General features: G+C 40.9%; 2 protein-coding genes across 2 annotated transcripts in view; both read right to left on the bottom strand.

Annotated features, from left to right (window-relative positions):
• The window catches only part of nr1d2a (nuclear receptor subfamily 1, group D, member 2a), a 7662-nt gene extending 1806 nt beyond the window's left edge, over positions 1-5856 (bottom strand). Inside the window, exons 1-6 of the mRNA XM_039806558.1 lie at positions 5595-5856; positions 2554-2781; positions 2355-2443; positions 2092-2236; positions 855-1561; positions 331-516 (exon numbers count right to left, since the gene is read on the bottom strand). Coding sequence (XP_039662492.1) covers positions 331-516; positions 855-1561; positions 2092-2236; positions 2355-2443; positions 2554-2781; positions 5595-5625 — 1386 coding nt within the window. The 5' untranslated portion in view covers positions 5626-5856. The remainder of the gene's footprint in view (positions 1-330; positions 517-854; positions 1562-2091; positions 2237-2354; positions 2444-2553; positions 2782-5594) is intronic.
• Positions 5857-9019: 3163 nt separating this feature from the next.
• LOC120562211 (ubiquitin-conjugating enzyme E2 E1-like) lies at positions 9020-23204 on the bottom strand. The gene is made up of 6 exons (XM_039805800.1): positions 23089-23204; positions 19099-19282; positions 18226-18276; positions 13204-13336; positions 10896-11043; positions 9020-9297 (listed from the first exon to the last, which is right to left on the bottom strand). The coding sequence occupies exons 2-6, from the start codon at positions 19251-19253 to the stop codon at positions 9200-9202; spliced, it is 585 nt and encodes a 194-aa protein (XP_039661734.1). The 5' UTR covers positions 19254-19282; positions 23089-23204; the 3' UTR covers positions 9020-9199.
• Between the last annotated feature and the right edge of the window lie 599 nt (positions 23205-23803).

Genomic DNA, 23803 nt, shown 5'->3' with positions numbered 1-23803 from the left:
AAGCAGAAGGTGAGGAGCATCCGGCGGCCCCCCGAACTATCCCGTAGATAGAGTCGTCAATGTAGACTATACTGCATGTGTAAGAAATCGGACACTGGTTTTATGATGTGAAACTTTGTTATTTCAAAAATTGCCCCAAAAGAGAATTTGTCAAGTCTCTTTCATTTCCATTCCAACTGTTGTCACAGCAAATATTATTCAGCACACACAGCCGACAGTCTGCTCTGCTTGGGAAAGCCAAAGCTGCTCCTATATTCGGCCATGTTTGACTTCAAAGCGAGCACAAAGTAGCAAAAGTGTGTTCACGTTTTGGCTCGTTTGCTCTCTTACCTCAAAAGTTCCAGCTTTCAGCAGGCTGACTTGGTCGTGCTCGGGGAGGTCGCAGAAGCCCGGGATCCCCTTGGCGAAGTCGACCACGTCCCGCACGGCGGGGGTGAAGCTCATGGAGAACTCCTCCCAGATCTCTTGGCTCGGCTTGTTGGGGTCCACGAAGGGTGACGTGTTCATCGGACAGACCTGGGGGGAAAAAAACACGAGGACAGAAGGTCAATCAGGGAGGGTGATCACACGCCTTTCGGTTTCACAAAAAAATGTGTAAATGTGTGTGTGTTCTTATTTGAATCACTCACAAAAATGTTGGAAGATTGTGCTAAGATGTACATGTTCTCATTTATCTGTTATTTTAATTTTATTATATATATATATATATATATATATATATATATATATATATATATATATATATATATATATTTTTTTTTTTTTTTACATGTTCAAAATAATAAACTACAAACAAAACTACAAACGAATAGTAATATGAATTTCAAGAATGAGAAAAAGTGTAAAATGCTCACCAAGTGTGCTCTATTATTCACACAGCTGGTCGGCCCGTTATAACCTCTTGAGGCAGGTTGTGTGCGATATACGTGCTGTCTTTGGCTGTCTTCTGGTAGTTCACAGCTAGGGGTGCTGTTGAGCTGCTGCTGCTGGTTCACTGCCCTCTCCTCCCTGTAAGCAGTGTCGGCGACGTGTTGACTGTTACTGTATGAACTCGGCTGGTGACCTCCCACAACCACATTGTTGTTCCAGCAGCTCCAGTTCTCCTGTTGAGCCTCCAGGCGGCCGTCGCACCTCGTCTCCAGGGTGACGGGGCCGGACAAGGGCGAGGCCTGGGACCTCTGTTGGCCGAAGGCAAAGGCGTCCCGGTGCTGCCTGCTCATTGTGGCGACGGCCTCGTCCTCGCCGCTGTCTGACGCGCAGGAGGACGCAGAGCTGGAGTTGGTGTCCATAGAAACCACGGACTCGGAGTCCTGGGGGCACTGCGGGGAGGAAGGGTTGGAGCACGTCGGGGACTCGGAAGCAGAGGAGGAGGAGGAGGAAGATGAGGAGGCTGAAGAGCTGGCGTCGCTGGTCATGGCCTCCATGGAAAGTGCTGGGCTCGGGTGGCCGTGCAGCATGCTGTGCAGCTGGCTGTTGTTGCTCATCATGTTGTTCATCGCGTTCTGCATCTCCAGCAGCATCCTTTGCTTTTCCCTCTTTGGAATGCGGCCAAATCGGACAGCTAGGATTAAAAAATAAATAAATAAATAAAAGGACAGCCATTAGATTGTGTCAAGATTAAGAAGACTTAACACTCATGGTGGTGATGCTGCGGATCTGAGAAGAGCTAGAAATACGGATACCTTTAAACGGAGACTAATAACTACTTCTTTAGTCTGGCTTTCAAGTAATGTCTTACGGATTTTAGACTTAAGTTTTTTTTTATTGATTTTTATAAAGATGTATATGGTTTTATTTAATTTATAATTATTGATATTGTTGTAAACATTTTACGGTTAATTTTTTTTTACTTTTAACTATATATATATATATATATATACACATTGTCATACATTGTCTTAGTATGCACTGGTTTCTAAATCCACTTTTTTTCTCTGTTTTGTCTACTGTTTTTCAATCACTGTACAGCACTTTGAATTGCATTGTGTTATGTTTGAAAGTTGCTATATAAATAAAGCTTGATTTGAGAAAAAAAAAAAAAAAAGAATAGACTTTAAGAGTGAGTGAAACCAAACTGAATGTAGAGCTTACCATCTCTGGACATGCCGACAGCCAGACACTTCTTGAACCGACACTGCTGGCAGCGGTTCCTGTTGATCCTCATGATGGTGCAGTTCTCCATCTTTAGACACTTCTTGTACTGGATGTTCTGCTGGATGCTTCTCCTGAAGAATCCCTAATGAAGCAACATCCCCACGCGGAGCATTAGTCATATGTGAGCGTGTAAAAGTCAGCAGGAGGATATGAGTTCAACTTGCAGAGGGGCAACGCTTCACTCTGGGAACTTGTCTCACCTTGCAGCCCTCACAGGCATGGACGCCATAGTGGAAGCCCGAGGCCACATCACCACACACCTTGCACAACAGCACCATGCCATTGATTTCTGCAGAAACAAAAAGGCAAGCCGTGATTCACGTGCACCACATCACATGTGCCACATTCCTTCTCAATAGCATCACATTTTTAAAAATCAGACTTTGATGTTGCGCTTACTGGTAATGCTGCTCTTGGCAGACGTGGAGGAGCGCCCGGCCTTTTCCATGCCGTGGCCGCCGCGCTGGTGGCCGTTCTTGGCCGGCCGAGAGATATCCACCACCATGCCCACAGCCCTGCTGGGCAGCGACGGGCGGGGCACTGTCTGCGATATCGACAGGTAGCCCCTGTTCAGGCAGGACTCTGGGCTGGAGGCAGAGCCGGAGGAAATATAGGCAATGACTCCTCCTGTAGAGAGGGAGAGACGGTGACTTGTTATAGCAGATTCATTACTTAATTACTACTTATTAAGGCTGTCGATTGGGGATGTAATGAAACGTTGATATAAATGTGTAAAGATTACAAGCGGTTAAGATGAAAAATGAACCGCGATGCAATTTTTAAATGGCCTAAAGAGTAATCTACTTTTGATTACACTCGTTTGACTTAATCAAAATCGTACTGCGAACTTAAAATCGTATCGAACCTTAAAGGTGCTGTAGGTAGGATTGTGAAGATCTAGGACTTAGCCCAAAAATGTGAACATCAACGACTTCTCAGTCCCTCCCCCCTTTCCGCTAAAGCCCAAAACGGTCTCCTAAGCCCCTCCCCCCACAAGGGAGAATCATGTGTGTGCATGAGCAGTGATTGACATGCAGTTAGACACCCCCCCTGGGGCCAGAGGAGCCGGATTTTTTTTTAAGTTACCTGCTTCATGTAGTTCTACTCGAACATAGGGTCAGTTTCAGCAAATATGACAGAAAGTTAGTTTTATAAGTCTTACCTACTGCACCTTTAAGTTGAGTGTATTGTTATAATAATGTAATAAAATAGTATTTGCTGCATCCAATATCCTATACTTAATCTGTTACCAATTGGTATTAGATGCATACAACTGCTTTCGTTCTAATATGAACCATTCAGCAAACACACATGGGAAACTTTGCTATCTCGGGTCATGTGACCCCTTGTTAAGGTTAATCTATTTATGAGAAACAAAAACACACACACACACACACAGCCATAACACCCACATCCAGATATCAAGTGTTTTCTTAACTCTACTGCACATCACGCTTGCCAAAGTCACTGTAACCCAGAGATGATCACCGGAGTGAAACAGCAGTATTGAAGAAAAAAAAAAAATATTCCTGTGTGCCAAATAAACTAACTCTTGGCAGGACAACATGTGCCTTTAGACAGGCCTGGACAGCGAAGCAGCCCAGAATGTGTGTGTTTCCTAGTTGGGTTATTCACTGCTGCTGAGATTGACCTGGTTTATCACCTCCAGTGCTTGCTGGTTGGATAACACAATTGCATAACATACAAGGGTCTGCATGCAAAGGGAGTGTGTGTGTGTGTGTGTGTGTGTGTGTGTGTGTGTGTGTGTGTGTGTGTGTGTGCGCTCCAGACAGGGTCACTAAGCACATGGAGTAACACAACAGTTGTGTAAAATAAAATGATGCAGAGGGGAAAACATCCACCACTGGGTTATGTAATGACATGCTTGGCCAGAAAACAGCTCTTAGCGCTTTCTTTAGTTACAAGAATTTGGAATTTAAAGTTTTGGTGGAACCATGTTGCCTGCAACCCTGTTATAACACTGAGGAATTGTGTGTATATATATATATATATATATATATATATATATATATATATATATATAAATAAACTTTCCAACATGAGATGGGATACAAAGAATTAACTTTCAGAGTAACAAGAGATTCACTATTCAATAATTACAAATTCATTAAACAATGAGTTTGCTCTAGTTTATAATTGTACTTGTATTCGTATACCTATATTCTATACCTCTTATTTTATTTTGTTTTCTCTGGGGGATCAATAAAGGCTTATCTTATCTTAAAAGTTCTGTTATCTAAGGGCCCTGGGCAAAGCACTAGAATGTAAGATGCACCTCCCAGTGTGAGGTGTTAAAGTAGGGCAGTGCAATTTAATTAATTAATTAATTAATTAATTAATTAATTTAATCAATTAAATAGCATACTTGCATTAAGTAAGTTCCCATTTAAAAATAAAATGTTTATATACTTTACTTGAATGTTTGTGTGTTTCCTTCTCCAACACTTAAAAAAAGAAGTACCTTTAAATGCCAGAGCAGAGGATTACCTAACCCCAACCATGACTGCTCTCTTTCACAGCCCAGCCACACGTGGACCTGTCATGCATTTCTGCGAAAGCGAAGCGCGAGCGAGTAGATCAAATCTAGGTCAGTGGCTTTTGTGTCTTCACCATCTCACGTGTACCTTGCAGTGCAGCCTCGCGCCTGGAGTGCTCTGGTACAGTGTGGATTATACAATGTTCTGCGTCACGGGTCCCGATCCGGCCAATCAGAGAAGACTTCTAATTGAAAGCGTGAGTGCAGAGAGGAACGCCCCTCGACCAATCAGAGGATTGTTCCAAGAGAGCGTGTACACACGGACACATGACCAGGCTACGCTGTCCATGTGAGCAGAACGGGGAAGATAAATACTGTTGTTGTGTGAACGATGTAAATGTAGCTCCGACGCAGCGCCGCACTGGCACTCCTAACCCCATTTTTTAAAAACACGGTTTCTGGGCAACAATAGCCTTCACGACAATGTAATAAAATAACTTCTAAAATCTAAAATCATTTTTCTGACAGAGTGGACAGTCCCGCACTACAGCAAAAAAAACACACAAAAAAATATTGTTTCAATGGCTGGAAGCCATTTATTTGTGCTCTGCCCTCCTAAAAATAGTTTCTTATTGCCTGGATGTATTTAAATATGCTCAGTATGATGCATTCAGTGAATTCAACCCACAAATATATATTTATGCCACAAATGACTGTATGGGCTTCCTTTCCACTGGTATCATACATTAGATAAAGCGTAATAAAACTTGATGCATTATATGTGTGATATCAGTTTTTAAGAACGAATTAGACCTCTATAGAGGAGATGTAACTGCCTTACATGTTAAACCATCACTGCAACAAAGTATGTGCACAATGCATGCAATGAAATGACATTCCTTTGTATTTTACTGCGAAAATGTATCAAAGAGTGTCCCCTTACCAGGCTTGGCTGTCCGGATGTCCTCAGGCATCTCTGTTCGAGAAAACAAAAAAAACTAATCTCCAACGGATAATTCAGCTAAACTCAACTGTCTGTCACGAATTTTGCCACTGTCACGAAAAGACGACGGGAGAAGAATAAATATTAAACTACAGGTCCGAGTCTCCGAGAGAGAGAGAGAGAGAGCAAGTCCGTTGGATGCGTCTGAATCGGAGGAGCTCCACTATTGTTGTGTGACTGCGGTTCAGTCAGAAGAACTAAATGTTCTCTCAATATTGACCCATTTTGGCGGCCGTAGCCACGCCCCCTCCTTGAGCCTACCACTTTAACCCAGTGACACACTTTCAGGACATTCTGAGGGGCGGAGCCAAGCGCTTTTGTGGACGTAACAGGAACGGTAACCCAGAACTCACGTTGCAGAGCACAACGTGAATGTTGACGTCTCAAGTTATTCTTGTTTTGAGTCAATTAAATCACTTCTTCTTTTTTTTTTTTTAGCAACTAAGAAGCTTAAGAGTTGGAAGAATGACTCACGTTGAATAGGACTCTGTAGTAACTATAAATGTCAAATGTAAAGATATAGTGGAGTAACTATAAGTAAAAACTTAAGTGAAGTACAAGTAAGCTACCTCAAAATTGTACTTGATATATACATCAAATATTTTTGACTGGTGATTTGAACATACACTGGTTTTGGAATTGCCCTGTAGGAAGAAAAAAATATTATCATTCATAAATGCTTGTAATTTATGACAAATTGATTCCCTGCCAACTAGAGTTTTTACTCATCAAGCAGGTCATACTTCCTCTACATGCATTGATCACATATACACAAATGTCCCTGAACTATGCTCAAATACTGTCCCTGTAGGTTTCAGCGACCACAATTTTATTTTGGCAAATGCCAAAATAATATACAAACGGTCATACAAAAGATTTGCAGATGATCATTTCTTGGAGGATGTAAGTTATTTACAGCAATGTAAGTGTTTACAGCACTGACAGCGCTGAATCTTCCTTACATACTGATACGGTGTAGGAATACATTATATCAACAGATCAAATGAACACAAAGCATGATGAAGTATCACAGTTATTTTATATTCGTTCATTGTTTTTTTTCTGAATTTCTAAATGGCAATACACATTTTAAATCATCTGCACCTGTCAACTTTTTAAATAACAATACATGCTCTGCCTCTTTTTAAACACGTTTTGAAGTATTATTAACATGGACTACTTTACAGTCATTCAACAGAAAGAGCACACTCACGCCCCCCAGCACACTTCCCACTCACGCCCAGTTTTGACTTCTCACTGTATTGTGTTCTGTTCATCTGACAGAAAGCATTGGGAGTGGTAGAATGCATCATATTTTTCCACTCCCTACGAAGTGATTATGATCAATTTGGGCCTGGGTGCTGCTGTACAAGTTTGAATTCCTGAAAGCAAAGTCATTTATAACTAATGGGTCATGACATTTGTTTCATTGACCTGCGAGATTATGTGAGATGAGGAGGATTTTCTGAGTTGATAAACCAGAACAGAAAAAAAACAACCTATATTTACATTTCACATATTCAAAGAGACAATGGAACAATTAATGCAGCTATGAAAAGGTTATATTATTTTCACTGTGATCCTAATTATGCTCTGAAATATATATTCACTGAACGCTGAGACTTCATATTTCACCTGGACATGTGACCTGCAAATGTGATCAGTTAGGAAACCACAATGTACTTGGTGTACTCCCAAATAAAAACAAACCCCATGAATTTGTACAGGGCGTACTATCTCGTGGCTCTGTTTTAATATAATTGGAAGCTAATACCATGGTTGGTTAGAATGATGTGTGTTTTGTCACGTTCATTTAATTACTTGTACCGGTTTCATGTTTACGGTAACCATGAGTGTACTCTCTGGGCTATTGTAAATATCACATGCTCAACTGTATGATGTACCTACAATGTGAATGACTGATGTTAATGTTTAACAATTGCACTTGCTGACCAGAGGAATTTCATGTTTGGGATTTATTATTACGCATGTACAAAACCAGCTGGGTTTTGACAATTAACTTTTTTCAACTTTGGCCAATTTTTTTATTTTTGGAAAATAATAGTCTGGGTTCTTTTCAACCTTTTCAAAAAGGAGATTATTCAAATAAATACAGAGCCAAACATTTGTCTTTTTAAAACCATGCATACTTCTAACACTTGTAAAGCCTGAGGGTGTATTTATTTACCAGATTGAGCTGTCTGGCCAGAGTTCAGGCTTCTGTGGAATGGTTCAGTCTTGGCAGGACATAAGGTCATTAAGACCTTTCAGTCACCCCAAGTATTTCAAGAGCTGAAAACTAAAACAAGGAGTTTTGAACTGGTTATGAAGCCGTCTCAATTCAATACGGATGCCTCTGTATGACCTACATAAGCAAACAAGCTAAAGTCATTCACCGCTTCCGATTCCCACAAAATCAGACACATTTTACAGAGGACACATGTAAATACCGGGTCTGAACAGGGCTCTAGACATGTAATATGCATTTTTTTTCTTAATAGAAATACATTGTAAGATGTGGTTTTACATCAATCTTTAAAATTTAAGTTGGTGGCTACATTTCACCTTCTTCATTACGATTAGTAACCTTACACAGCCACAAATAGATACATCAGCTCATTGCTATGCATACTGCGGTTTAAAAAACTAAAATAGTTTTAAAAATAAGTTGCATCTTTCTTTCCCTCTCTTCCAAAACAAGTGGACACAGCATGTGGTAGCCAGATCAAGACCTTTGGGCCTTGGTTGGACCTGGTTAAATAAAAATATAATAAAAAAAGATACCATACTAAAGGATAATGATGGCAATATATCTTTTTTTCTTGCCAAAGCTCATTTTTAATTCAATTCAAAACTATATCTCACCGGGGGACAATTTGAAAAATCACCACCTAAACGGCTCAAAAAATATAATTAGATTGTTTTTAAATAGGCAGCTACAGCAAGAAGACAAACTAAAAACATTTCTTCACTTGTCTTATACTTTATTGGTACTTTCACACCCCCTATATAGCATTTATAGGCACTATATTAACATTTAATAAATGGTTTAACACAAAACAATGTCATAAGACGATAAGGCCATTTTTAGGTATTTAAAAATATTATCTCCTTTCAACTATACGTGTAAAGTACCATTAATTGTGTATATACTGCTTATGAATGACATATACAGAGGGTTACATTTTTACCAAGTTAAAAGCTCAAATGTACTCAAAATTACCCTCAACGTCATCAACATATTAAAATATTATAACAATCTTAAAGTGCAACTTCTAATATTCATTCAAGTGTTCTCAGCATCACTGTGAGGGATGACTGGGCATTTTCCAGCAGGCTTGCAGAAAAGAGGAGGCAGACAAGACTTCCTTTCCATTGTGTTCCTTTATTACCATATTTGTGAAGATAACTTAATCAGGAAGCAAAAAATATACCAGACAATAAAGTACTAAAAATCTGAGATAGAAATAACCCGCCCAACACAAACCACCCGGAGCCCCCCACCCCTCCTCCTCCTCCTCCCCCCACTGCCGTCCTCTGTGGGTTTATGTGGCGTATCGTTTCGTCCACTGTTTGGCTGTTCGGTCATGTTCCACTCTGTTAGTCGTGTACTGGGTGGCGATGCTTCCCACCAGGGGGTCGGCTGGATGGAAAAATAGGTTTCAAGTTAAGTTTGTCTGCACATAGCATTGATAAAACAGACTAAGAGAGGAAGAACACACTAAAGGGCTTATGAATGAACATAAATAGCCAGATGTTAATTCAACGAAACAAAGAATTAACATCTGGCTCTTATCATTTGCCATTTCTCTTTATTTATAAACAAGAAATACAGGTACGGTAGGTGCATAGTAAAATCGAGTGAAGATTACGTCCCGTTAGGACAGAATGTTTTAAAAATTGTAGTAGTGACTTCACTACCTCAACTTACCAGTTTCATATATTTTTTCAGAATGACTTTTAGGGATAAGAAAGTAGTTTTATTTGTACATTATAGAGCAGAATCAGATCGCGGTCACAATTTTGGAATAAAGCAGCACTTGGGACGTCAGAACAAATGAGTAGTGTCATCTGCGGCACAAAATTAATGTTTGTCTGTGGCCTAACGCTAAATTCAAAAACTCCCTTTGCTTTCACTTAACTGCGGATCGGCTGCGGATCCGCTCTGGAACGGCGGCGGAGTCATTAGGTTTCCATTAAATTCAACGTGTGTATTTTCACTGACTGCACAACGGCTGCGTTCTGACTCTGTCCCAGCTGCGGCGGTCCGCAGCCCTCCACAGCAGATACGCAGAGCTTATATTTTTGCCCGACCCCGGAGAGCTCCGCAGAAATTCAGCACAGGGCAGATTGTGCGGGAAGTCGAGCACAGAAATTAAATAAAACATTCAGTTAATTTTCTAAATAAAATACACCGTGCTCACGGCGGACCATATTTCCCTGCACTACACCTTGAAAACGTCATAATGGGCGGAGACAGGCCTGTAGTCAACAGGTCAAACTGTTGTTGGCTTTGGGGTTCTGTTTATAGAAACTACATCCTGTTAGATCGCGCGATCATATACGTGAATTCGCGAGATCTCGTAGGTCCTCGTGACTTCAGCTGTCAGTCATGGCCACAGCCGTTCCGCAACAAATCCGGACCTGGTGGGTATTAAAGGACGGCGGAGCCGACACGCAGAAATGCGAGTTACGAGCCCAGAACATTTATAAAATACAGTAGAACAGAATGTCCAGATGCCGTTGGGTTTTGCAGCTGACAAAAGAGTTTGAGAATCCGGTTATGTGAAAACCACGGACAAGCTGTTTAGGTAGCTTTTAAAGAGTGTGTAGTGTGACTCAAGTCACATTCTGAAAAAGTCCCTCAGCCTGAACCGTTAGATTTGATTTTCCTCCACCTGTCTCTCCTCACAGACATATTGTTGATGTGACACACTGCGAGAAGTGGAGCGGATATCGGTGAGATTTGAAGAAAGCCAGCGAGACAATAAATGAAATAAGAGTCCACTTGATACATGGCCGCCACTATCTCCTGCTGCAAACAGGCTGTACATTTTGATAAAACGAGCCAGAATAACAGAGAGAAACCTTTACGTTAGCTGCTCGTTGCAGCATGCTGAACACACACAATCTAACTGTAATCTTGTGCAGTCCACCTCAGACAGCCAACAAGTCATCAGCCTGTTGTTTCAGCAGTTTGGTCACTGTGATGGGGCTTCAACTACCGAGCCTTGATCTTACCTGGGTTACAGTCTGTGAGCAGGGAGCAGATGGACAGCAGCACCTTGGAGATGGTGAGGGCGGGGCTCCAGTTGTCCTTCAGGATGTCCAGACAGATCACCCCCTGACTGTTGATGTTGCAGTGATAGATCCTCGTACGAAAAGTTACCTGCAGACACACAAATCGGTGCTGTTCACAGTCAGGGTGCAAAACAAACCATTCCTGTAGTATTGTTTATCCAGAGACTCGACCACGACAAACACTGAAAAACAGTCAATAAAAGTCAGATATGTGTAAAGTTACATATTGTTGCAGTATGCTGTCCTTGACAGACACGTATTCAGGATATGTATGTTTTCAAGCTTTGTTATTTTTCCTACAAACTTACCAAAGTCTCACCCATTTCAACTAAAAAGGGTGTTATGTTTACTGATACTAACCTAACCTATTAACCTTGAGTGTTAAACCTGCAGTCACTGCTTCACTGAACACCTTTTTTTGCAGTACATGAAAGCCCTCTGGTGGTTGAAAAGAGGTACTTTTTCATTTTTAAAAGAATTTTTTGGGGCTTTTCCCATTATTCGATAGTGACAGTGGATAGACAGGAAAGGGGGAGAGAAAGAGAGAGGATGACACGCAGCAAAGGGCCGCAGGATGTATTTGAACCTGGGCCGCTGCAAAGGACTCAGCCTACATGGGGCGCACGCTTTTACTGGGTGAGCTTGAGGCCGCCCCAAAGAGGTACTTTTAAATGCCAGGAAACAACCTTTGCAGGGAAGTCACTGTATTGCTTTCACAAAAACATTAAAAAGACTTCTCATTAAAGCTATCAGGACATAGGCCAGCAGTAAAAACTATTTATAGTAAATGTTCTTATAAAACTCATTTTAGAACAAGTGAAAATGTGTTTTTACCATCCAGATTGGCATTTTTATTGCCATCATAATGACCACATTGTTACACAATGTAGCTTAATTGGTCCGAATAATCCTTGTGGGGACAAACAAATGAACCACTATCTATCTCCTCAAGACGCCGAATATCAGCTGTGGATCCACACTATACAGACAAAACAGCAATGACTTTAAAAAAAATAAGAAAGCTCTTATTATGAAGGAGAAATCACAGACATCAATTAACAAATACAAACATATTAAAGTGTTCAAGAGAGAATCGAAAAAAATGTTTGTCAGGACTTTGGTCAAACAGAGTTTTCAATAGAGTTATTCCAAAAACCAGAACCAACAACACGGTTAGGATCCAACTCAAGAATGTCAATTGGTGTAAAAATTGTAACTGCAGAGAGCAGCTTTTCCAGAAAATCCTGTATTGTGGATGAGAGTAAGTGCAGACAGCCAGCACTTTGTTTCTGCTCCAACACTTCAAACAAAAGCACAATCTATAGCTAATAGTTAAGTGCCAGTGATCTGACAGTGGCTTTATTTTACACAAAAATAAAATAAAATAAAACTTGGTGCATTAGTTCTTTCAGTTTTAAAGTCTGGTGATATTCTAAAGGTTTCCTTTTTAAACCCATTAAAAGATCAAAACCAACAATTAACTGTTATAACTCCGTGCCACAGAGCTCCATTGTTGTCAGAAAAACTGAACAAATCTGTGGCGTAAATTGTTCCACAAAAATACCAACACCTGTTTGAGTAATGGTCACCAAAAACTTAAACCTTAAGGTAAGGTCTAGGTCTAATCATTTCCTATAAAAAGGTGCAGTTTAAGAACATTATTTTGCCTTTAAATAAATGTAAGTATATATTCGTTTCACTTAAAAAACATTTACGTCTTCAACAGGAACCAATGTGCTCAAAGCTGAGTGTCAAAGACAGGATCAGGAAGTCAGAAAGTCTTGAGAAAACAGACAAGTAACACTGTTGGTTTTGGTCTTTTCATGGGATTTGACAAACAAATGTAGAAAAACAGACCTATCCTTTAAGTAACACTTTCAAAATTAAATCTAATGGCTAAATATACAAAAAAAAACATCTGTGACAGCAGAAAAAAAAACTCCCCCATGTCAGATCTCAACTTTCAGTTTGACTCAGAAAGTCAGTCAGCTTAGTGCAGTTTACTGATGTCAGGTTAAAGGATTTCTGTGTAACACAGTCCAATTTACTTCTGAATAGTAATCTCTTGTGTCAACCTGTGAAATGCGGCTGTAAAGATTTGTATTGAAGCAATCAGATTTTCCATCAGCTTGTCTCGTTGTGGTTTTAAAACCAAGTCAGGATACTATGGTTGGTATCTGTACAATACGTTAAGTTTTGATCACAGTCTGCATGAGTGCTAACAGACGTGTAGTACTAATATCAGTACCTTGGGGGGTTTGAAGGGGTAGTCGGGTGTGAAGGCGATGTCCAGGAAGAAGACGCCTCCCTCGTACACGGAGCCCGGTGGTCCCAGGATGGTCGACCTCCACTCATAGATGTTATCTCCTTTAGGGCCAGCACTGCAGACACAAACAAATACCTTCACATACACTTAGATAAAAACTGAAGCACTGGGAAATGCAACATCCACACAGGAACAATGTTTTCTGGTGCTGAATCCACAACCTTAAGCAGCCTACACGCGATAGGCGGCAAAACCGCTTTGTGCCGGCCGCTACATTGATTTCCTATGGGGAGGAGAAATTCAAAGTTCAAATTATTTCAACTTTGAATTATAATTATTTTCAACTTGCTGCCGCTGACCTTTCGAAAGCGCAACCAATGAGATAACAGTGTGTCATTACCTGTGTGTAGGCGGCTTCAGATGTATACATTTAGTGCACTTCCAAGTTTTCCCAAAAAACATGGATTGGATTAATCTGCTACTGCACACCATGATTAATATTTGAAAATGTAAAGAATCAATGTTTATTCTGTTCTTATCTACCATTCTACACCACAATGTCTCATCAGTGATGCAGAGGGAGAAAAATGTCACCCGGGGAAAACAAACACACCATTACAAAGTAAATCTCACAGTAAATGCAGCATAATAAATAGTCAGAGGAAAAGACTGAGGGAAAAATACACCCACACACGGAGGAAGAGTGTCAATATAGCAATGTAGTTTATGGGCTTCTGTAGCTTCAAGCAGATGCAACTGGATCTACATCAATGGAGTAATCAATGCAGTGTGTACTACAGTATGAAAGCCACATATTCATTCATGTATTGTGTGTATAACCGGATGAGTCACTGCACAACTAAAGCCTACCGTTTTTGGGCTTTGCACTCTTTCTTCAGTAAGGAGTTGAACTAAAGCAGACTATAAATGCCACTTTTTATTAAAGATGTGCCCGACGTGTGGCATTAAAGGGAAATTCCACCAAAATTACCCAAATTCATTCTGCGGGAGTAGATACTGTATGAAACATTTCCGTTATTTCTGAAACTCAAAAGCATCAAGGGAAAAGCATCATGGGAAACCTAGTTACCGCACTGCCTTCAATGGATGAAAGCAGACATAACCTGTGCAAATGATATACCGTGTCACATTTCCTGTGCCCTTAATTAATAATTACAATTTGGACATAACCTGCACTAATACATTTCTGCAAAGTGACTTTCACAGATCACCGGTCATAAAAATGTAATTTGTTTCCCCTTTAAATGTGGTGCGATGAAAGTTTCATTTCCCTTGTGCATTATTCAGAAGATGCCCCAGTTCAAAGCAAATCCCCAGTGATGTGTTGTGTGTCATGATCTGTAATCTGTATTGATTTTTCCTCAAAGCTGCCCGGCCTTTATCCCCCTAACATGCAGAACATGTGGTCTTAAACCCCCTGGGGCCAAGAGTACAAGACATAATAGTATTGATCCAAAACTGTTGGGTGGGGGGCAGATGGTGCACTCTGCTGTGCTTTTTGATCAGCGTTAACACGGGCGTTTGGCAGAGTTTCAGTGCAAAAAAAAAAAAAAAAAAAAAGGAGGGGAGGAAAAATAAAAAAAAAAAAAAAAAAAAAAAAAAAAAAAAAAAAAAAAAAAAACAAAAAAAAAAAATAAAATTAAAAATTTTTTTTTTTTTTTTGTGTATTTTTTGTTTTAAAAAAAAAAAAAAAAAAAAAAAAAAAATGTAAGTGTGTGTGTGTGTGTGTGTGTGTGTGTGTGTGTGTGGGGGGGGCGCTGCGTTAAGGACTGAGCCTTGGTGCATGGGGTGCGCGCTCTACCAGGTGAGCTACCAGGGTGCCCCAAGTGAGGTGATTTTAATGATATGAACACATTCCTTCAAACACACACTCCCAACGCCATAACACAACATTTTACTCTTATCTGCATTCATCATAAGCCATTAAGGGATGCAAGATATGGATACAGGATCAAATCAAATAATGTTACTGATAGACTTCCAAACGTGACGAGGAAAAAAAAAAAAAAAAAGAGGTGTCCGATGGCTTTACGTCATAGGCCGACCAGGCTATGCCATTTGGGGAGGGGTCGCTCACTGATCCCCCTATAATAGAAAATCCTAGAAATGGTTGTGAACTGCACTTCGTTAGTGCTTTCTGATTAGCCTGTGTTTGTATTGAAATAAGAGTGGTGCTGTGGCCCAGCGTACGGTTTGACCAGCGGTAGCACACCAGGCCGCCGGATGGTGTTGCTCAGAACTTGCAACGTTTAACTATTATCAGACCGGCCCTCGCAGCCTCCAAAAACACTACCAGCCCACCGGGAAAAGTCCTGACTCTCCCGATTGCCACTCTGCTACTGATATCATATAAGATATATGTTGGTTTGAGCTACATCTTATACGGTTATGAAACCTGGTGCGAAGGAGCCTTTCCCATAAATCAAAGCAGTGTTGTGCAAAGTTTCAACACAGCTGGGCAGCAGTCATGTCTGCACTATGAAACGTATTCACGGTGGAGACTTTAAACCATCTAACAGCTTAAACGTCATGAGTTTTCCAGAGCGTCAGCCACTGAACTCCTTACAATACAACTTCAGACAAAAACTCAGAGGAAGTGTTTTGATTTAATGAGATGGATTCATTTAATATAGAGCTGAGATGATCGTTTAACCGATGGACAGAGAATAATCAACTAAAAATACCAACTATTTTCTGACAGCAGCTTCTGCGATGTGAGAATCGCCTGCTTTTCTCTGTTTAATATTATTGCAAACTGAATAACTTTGGGGTTTAGACTGTTGAGTCAAAACAAAAAAATTTAAAGAAGTCCCTTTGGGTTCTGGGGAATTATGAGATCTTAGTTTTTACTCGTTTCTGATAAAAAAAAAATCTGCAGATGAATCAATGATAAAATTGTTAGTTGCGGTCAAAAAAATAAATAATTCAACTGATCAATATTCTGCAGCATTATAGTGATGCTGGAACTCTTAACAACTACTGCCTGTTCATTTAAATAATCTCTACAATGAAGTAATGAGTACATGATAAAAAGCCACGAAGAAGTGAAAGATAAAACTTCATTGAATGACTTCAGTTTCATTAATATCACTAAAATGCAGATGTGCTACCTTCTTTATCTATAACAAGTTTAAGTGTTTTTACATTATGAACAAGTTATTACAAAATACATGATCAAGGTACTTAATTAAAGATGGCTTTTAATCCAACATGTGCTGGTGCAGGTTGTGTTTTAAGCTGTGTAGTAATTAGATAGACCATAATGAGGTTGCCCAAATGTCACAAGTCTTTTGCGGTAACCTGAAACTGCAGTTGTACTTCAGTGTGAGAACCTACAGCTGCAGTCATACGTCCTTAATCCAGAATTTAAGACGTTAATTTAACAAAGAACATCATCACGTCGTAGTCGTGATACAGTCAGAGACATGAAAACATGATCATTTGCACATGCCACGTGCAAAGGCTGGTTGATTGTAAGGAGGAAGGTAGAGAGAATAGAATCACTATTTTTCCCAGCCTGAGAAGCTGTTGTTTTATACATGAGAAGAAGTCTATAGAAAATATTGGCAGCAGTAACAACTTAAAATAGCAACAGACTTTTTTTTTTAAGACTGACTGAAAATACCAAAATGTGTTCCTTCAGTTAGCAGCAAATATCCAGACGCCGTACATTTTTGGGTTGGCCTGTGGCCTGAGGTGGCTTGTTTGATCTACAGAGCCATGATAGGAGAGATTCCTCGGTTTTTCCTTTTCTCCATTCACAGGGAGGTCAGAGGTCAGGCTCTGCTGCAGAACAGCAGCCTGGATCAGGGAGGGCTTCAGTGATTTGCCTCGGGGCTCCACAGGAGGGAGGACGCCTGCTGCGATGGGAGCTCAGACCAGACCGTCTGGTTTTAAGGATAAGCTTTCAACTCGCAACACTAAAGTAAACCGAGCTGCAGAAGGGTCGGCCACACCCAAGTCCTCATGCTTAACACCGTATGAGTTGAAGGCTAAAACTAACGATTATTTTTCATTTTCAATTAAACTGTGGATTATTTCCCCAATTGATCGAATTTGCCTACAAAATGTCAAAAAAAAATAGTGAAAAATGCCCATCACAATTTCCAAGAACCAAAAGTGACATATTCAATCATCTACATTAACCCACTATCAGACTAGTCAGTCCGTATCGCAACGTGCGAGTCCCGTAACATTACAGTAACAGGGAACATCTCTGCCTCTATCGTTGCAAAGAAATAAAAAGTTTTAAACACTACGAAGGTAAAAAACGAAACACATGCAACTGCCCAGCAGTTTGTCTAACAACAGGGGACTGTGTCCTGCAACAACAAAGCAGTTGCTTCATCGCTCGCTTCGTCTCGTCACCGTGAAATAAAGCTGCCTTCAGGTGCGGTTTGGAAATGTTGGTTTCCCCCGCCGCTGCGGCCGCCACCGAAGCTTTGAATGTTCGCTGTTGAAAAGCACCGAAGCTTCGAAGATCAAAAAATGGGATTCTGTACAGCCCTAGATTCTTAAACTGAAAATAAGCCCATTTTGTATTTTAAAAATAACTTAATTGTGCATTTAATGGTGCATGATAATTCACCAGATGTGAAAAGGAAATATTATCCACGACAGTACACGAGTAGTAGTCATGCACACTGAGTCATGTCATCAATCCATATTAGTTAGAGTTTCTGAGTGGCTTTAATTACAAAATTGGAACGCAATTTTATATATCTTTGAGGACAGCATAATTAAAATTTGCACAGACCTAAAAATAGTTTTGGTGTACGGACATCTCCACTTAATTAAGAAATAATGTGTAGTTAGAGCCTCGTGTTACCTCAAACAGTAGGAATAAAATAGCAGGATTCAGATGAGTACTTTGTATCTGAGTTTAGGTATTCCTAGGTAGAAATAGTAGGATCAGTGTGTTCCTAATGAGTACACCACTGGACAGACAATTAACAGACCTTTAAAGCAAAGAATCAAACCCACCTGCAGTTTGGCGGAGGGTCCAGTGTAATATCAGCCAGCTCTTTCTGAATCCTGCACACAAAAAAAAAGAATCAAAAATCAGTCACTGGTAGAACTTTATTCCTCCATAAAAACATGATCATTACAAAGATGCCCATAAGACGTCCTTCAGCTACGAGAAAAATAAAATGATGAAACTTATAAACCATCTCTGATCGTCTGAGCAATATTATAAAACGTGATTTCCGGTTAAAATCAACCTTATTTATCTTATCAGTTTGTGAGTAATGTAATTTCTGCCATCGGTTTAATGTGTGAACGCAGAACAACACTGATTGTGAAAGTAAGCTGTGAGAGGTTTTGTTTCGGGGTTTTTTTATTCCTCAGGGGATAAAAAGGAAGCTTTGAGCTGCTCAGTCATATCTTGTGACTGTGTAGGTTATGGCCTGTTGAAACTACTGTCGGAGGAGAAATTATCACGGGTTCCTCTTCTATGATGGATTTCTTCCTTTACGACAGCTGAATGACGATACAAGTTGGAAGTAGGCCTACTACAAAACACAGCTTGTTCTTCTGAAATGTACAGTTGATGATACTTCTGCATTTTTTTTTTTGGCTGCTTTCAAACCTCATTGTAGCTGCACTGGAAGTTTCTTCATGCCTACTCTTGTCGATCCATGCAAGAAATCAGCTAAATGCAACCATAGTTTGTTAAGTATTATTATTAAAAGTGGTATTTTGTCAAGAGAAATCCCAAATTACTAACGGAAAGAAATCAGATTAAAGCAAAACTATCTTAGCAGTAAACAACTGACTGAATTGTGAGATATTACCTGAGCTATGTCAGAATATAATAAGTGAGTCTTAATATACAATCTGGGGTTTTATTTTTACCTTTTGGCGCTGGTGGAAAGCAGCTTGGAGGTCTTGCTCATGCTGGCTTTGCTCTCCCGTTTCTTTTTGCAAAGTGTGTCCCTCTGTCTGTTTTGGCTGGAGGAAGGCGGCGATGAAGAAGAGCTGGTGCTTGCACGGGAATCCTCATCCGACATACCGGTTTGGATTGGAGAAGAGCCGGAACCTAAAAAGGGACAGAAAACACAAACAGCAATTTAATTTAATGAGTTTATTTGTCAGGGACAATGTCCAAAATACATTAATCTTACGAAAAGATGTTTTGTACCAGAGTTAGCTAATGCTAAATTCCATCTGCAGTCCCCGGGCAGGTGCACACAATATTAAAACATTACAAATAACTGTCAGTAGTATTAACAAATACATGCAAGATTAGTTAAACACTAATCAGATATTTAAATGAAAAACTAATTAAAAAACCATTACAGCCTAAAATATATACAACATAGTCAAAAACATTTAGGCCCTACTTCAATATTACATTTGTAAACTTTTAAGTGTGCTGATGCTCACATAGCTGGTTATCGAGGATGTATTTCTTTAAGTTTCGAGAGAAATTATTCAAATCTACAGACAACTTTAGACTGCCTGGGAGCTGATTCCATTGTTTAAAGGTTTTAAATGAGAAGGCTGTCTGTGCAAAGGCAGAGGATCTTTTCAGGATAGCACAAGCCACAAAACAAGCCGAGTTATAGCTGGAGTGCGGAACTTCGTATCTCCCACCATTAGCAGTGAGAGCGATAACGCAGACACGGTCGCCGACGTGCTTAAGAAAAGCAGTTTGATTAACAACAATGCTGCGTCGCCGTGGTCTCTCCCGCCTTCCTACCTGTTAAGGTATTGGGTAATACAGGTAGACTGACAGACTGTGTAACCACTCAGACAGCCAGAATAAGCAGCTATAATGTAAAGAAATGTACACGAGTGAGCAAAGTTGATTGACGGCACTCTGTGTACTGCTCATGTAACAACGTTGCTGTGGATTTAATAATCTATTCGTTTGAGTAGTAAAAATAATCTGTATCGGCATACTACATGCAATTTACATTACAGTGCGCCAGCACAGAAAATTTGCCACTGAAACCAACCACCACATCTCTGGTATAGTGAGAAATACAGAAAGCTTTCCCTGGCGGCGATAGGCTTAATCAGCATTGCGTTTAGCAAGGGCTTAGGCGTGCTCACCGGATGTACATTGCTGGGATAAAGAATGACATCCGGCGTCCGGGGCTTAGCGCCACCCAGGACAGTTGGGATTGGTTTAAAGAAATACAAACAGATAAGAGTGTGCCCCTCCCCTATCCCAGATAGATAGGCGGTGTAGCCGGACCATACTCCAGCGCTGACACAGCACTGTGTAGATAGGTCTTGCAATGCGAGACCAGCAAGGGCTTGAATGTAAAGGCCCTGACACACCAACCCGAGTATCTGCCGTCGGACAGTCGGGCGAGGTCAGTGACTCGAGTCTGTTCGGTGTGTTCCGTGCCGTCGTCAGTCGGAGGAGCCGTCGGCCTTCATTTGGGCCGATTTGACATGTTGAATCGGAAAGGCGGGCAGTCGGGCTCAATGACCAATCTGATTGGTGGAGCGCTAACCCGGAAATGACCAGTCCTTCCAGAAAAATTGAGTTTTTTTGGGATGGTTGCAGGCAAAAATCCTCGATTATGCGGCACGTTTTCTTAAAAAATGCGATGGAATATGCGGGATATTTATGCAATTTTACGCGATGAAATTGCGGGAACTTGCAAAAACTGCGAAAGTGCAAAAAATGATGTTCACGTCGCGTAATTACGTCACTTCATAACGTTCCCAATGGCAACAGGGGAAAATGGCTGCTCGTGTCAAGTAAACGCAACATTTTTCAACTTTCTGCTAAGATATATGTGACTTTTTTTACAACGAAAATGCGGGGTTTATGAAATCTTGCGAGCCCCGCATATTTTGCGCGAAAATCGGCAATTAATGTGGCAAAAGTGCAGCGTATTTGAAAAATGTGGCCCCCGCATAAATATACAGACTTTGGCTGATTATGCATTGAATTATGCTATCGCATAATCACGTTTTTCTGGAGGGACTGAATGACGAGCGGGATGAGCCTGACTAACGCCTCTTAAAATCGGACGAAAATCTTTTAAACTGACCTTTGTCGATCTGAAATGAAGACAGATTCAGCAACTGCACGGCCTATTTCTCGCTTAAAATGCTTTCAGAAACACGTTTCAGTGAACTATTTTCGTAAAATACGAGATCGTATTTCCCAAAGAGAAGCCAGACCCACGTGACGCGTTCGTCCAATCAGCTGGCGGTTTTCATTTTTGGGGGCGACAATACAGATTAGCGCCGCCTGCTGTTATGGAGGCGTATTACGTCTTGCGCACACGCAGAACGTACGCTAAAGTCGGCATCGCTTCAGTGTGTTCCGGGGCACTTTTTTGACCAACTCGGGGAGGCAGTCAGTCCAACTGCCTTTTCTGCCGAAGGCCGGCCGTCGGCTTGGTGTGTCAGAGCCTTTACAGACGTTCATTTATATGTAAAAGTTCCATACTCCAGCTTTAACTACACAGCCACGAGAAGGTGGAGCAGTTTCAGAATGCTTTCTAACCAAAGCAGATGCTAATTTGCCCTCTGCGTGGCCACAATAGCCGATTAGCTAGTTTCATAATAACACTAGCCTCTTTCACTGTTTATAAACATTAATTTGCACGTTTTCATAAGAAACTGCTGGTTTACATGCCACAGCAGCAGGTAGAGTATAAATATTGACACACTTCTCTGTACTCCGGTATTTAAACTACCCTATTCTTGTATTTGTGTTTTGAAGAAAATAATTATTAGCAACTCGAGAAAAACATTGAGTCAATATCAAATTTAGACTTAAAGTAATGTTTATAAATTACTAGGGAAATTATGCTCCAGCAGACAGACAGAGAGAGAGAAAAGAAAGAAAGAAAGAAAGAAAGAAAGAAAGAGTGTGAGTGAGTGTGTGTTGTGTGTGAGAGAAACAAATCTGTTGATGGCTCATGCGCTTTTATTTTTCCACATATTTATCGTTAGCTAACGTTTCTGAGTGCACAGTTCAGACCCGAGCTTACTGACGTTATTAATCATTTCACACCCGCACTTACTGAAGTCAACCATTTCACACCGGTAAACTCAAGACTGCTAACTAGCCAGTAATTAAATGCTGATTTCACACCTCCGCGCGGCAACCGCCCTGACAACCGCCACAGGTTGAGCACGGTGAACCAGCTCCGGGCAGCAGAGCAGAATCTGTGCGCGTGGGCGGCAACCGCTTCATACCACTAGCGCCGTGATCAAAACCGCTTTCCCTCTGCCGCGTTCCCGTCATTAAAATGACTGGAGGCGGCGGGTTACCGCGCGGCGGTGTGAAAGCCCCTTAAGTAACGTTATAGTTAGTTTATCACGGTGTCGACCCGGGACCCCCAGCCTCTAAACAGAGATAGTGCTACCTGCTAGCGGTTGCCCCCCCCCCCCCTTTCCCCTCAACTCCAACTGGCAACGAACACTCAGGCCCTACGACTTCAGGGATGAGACTACTTCTTGGAACGGCGTCGGGGAAAGCTGCTTGCTAAGCATCCTTTACAAGTGAACCGACAACCGGCTAGCCGTGATACACGTCGGTTGTCTTGGTTATTAAACATAACGTGGCGGCTATGTATATGAAAACAAAGCGTACAAATAGGTATTTCAAGGACAAATGTGACAACGAAACATTAAACGCGTCAGACAGCAGCCAGGAACAACTCCGTTCCAGTACATAGTCGGAGCCCCTTTTCCGTGCAACCAACTATCCACGACCGTGTTGTTTGTTTCTTTTCAGCGGGTGTACAGACAAACTGACCTTCGACTTCACCTGGAAACACACACAGGCGGCAGACCGTTTCATATACTTTGACCACTCGGTAAAACATCAGCCTTAATTCATCTATTTTTCTCGCTAACAAAACTTACCCAGTCTATTGTGTCTGGACCTCCGCCACAGTCTAGGCTGGCTGGTGCCTGTCGCTCTCTGCGGAACGGAAGTAGCCTACCGCGGCTGCAGTGGGCTGTACGGCCCCGGTCCTACTCTGGAAACAGAACAGCCTACATTATTTGAGTTAAATGCAGGTTAACTCACTTATGTATATGAGTTGTATACAGGTTAACTCACCTATGTACATTTATTTGATTGGTTTAATGTGTTCTATGGAATCTAAAATCCAGATCCGTCACATTTGTTTGCAACATGAGGTCGAACTTGTGAACTCTGAGTTACATTGATTAACTTCAATAGCCTATTTAATCAGAGGATGTGCCTGATTCAGTTTCAAACCAATAATAACAAAAGCATAATAAATAAATATATTTTCCAGACAGTTTCTCTACATTTGACAGACAAATTCAATGCTATTTATTTATTTACAATAAAGGATATAATCTAGAGAGTGTGATGTGTTGTACTATTTTCAGGGGGGTTGAGTAATAAAACTTCAGAAATGACTGCATGAATTGCTGCATCACTGGCCACAGAAACTGAAAAGACACTTAAACTGACCACATTTGCATGTAAGAATTACTCATAACAAGGTGTTATTATCGGGCCATTGGGTTGAAAATATTGACTGCATGGAGCACATTTTCAGCTTCAAGGGGATGATGTTGATTGTTTGTATTTCTGTATTAAAGA

The sequence above is a fragment of the Perca fluviatilis genome, chromosome 7 (assembly GCF_010015445.1).
Source record: "Perca fluviatilis chromosome 7, GENO_Pfluv_1.0, whole genome shotgun sequence".
In the NCBI taxonomy this organism is placed as follows: Eukaryota; Metazoa; Chordata; class Actinopteri; order Perciformes; family Percidae; genus Perca; species Perca fluviatilis.
This window is presented reverse-complemented; position numbering and strand designations above follow the sequence as displayed.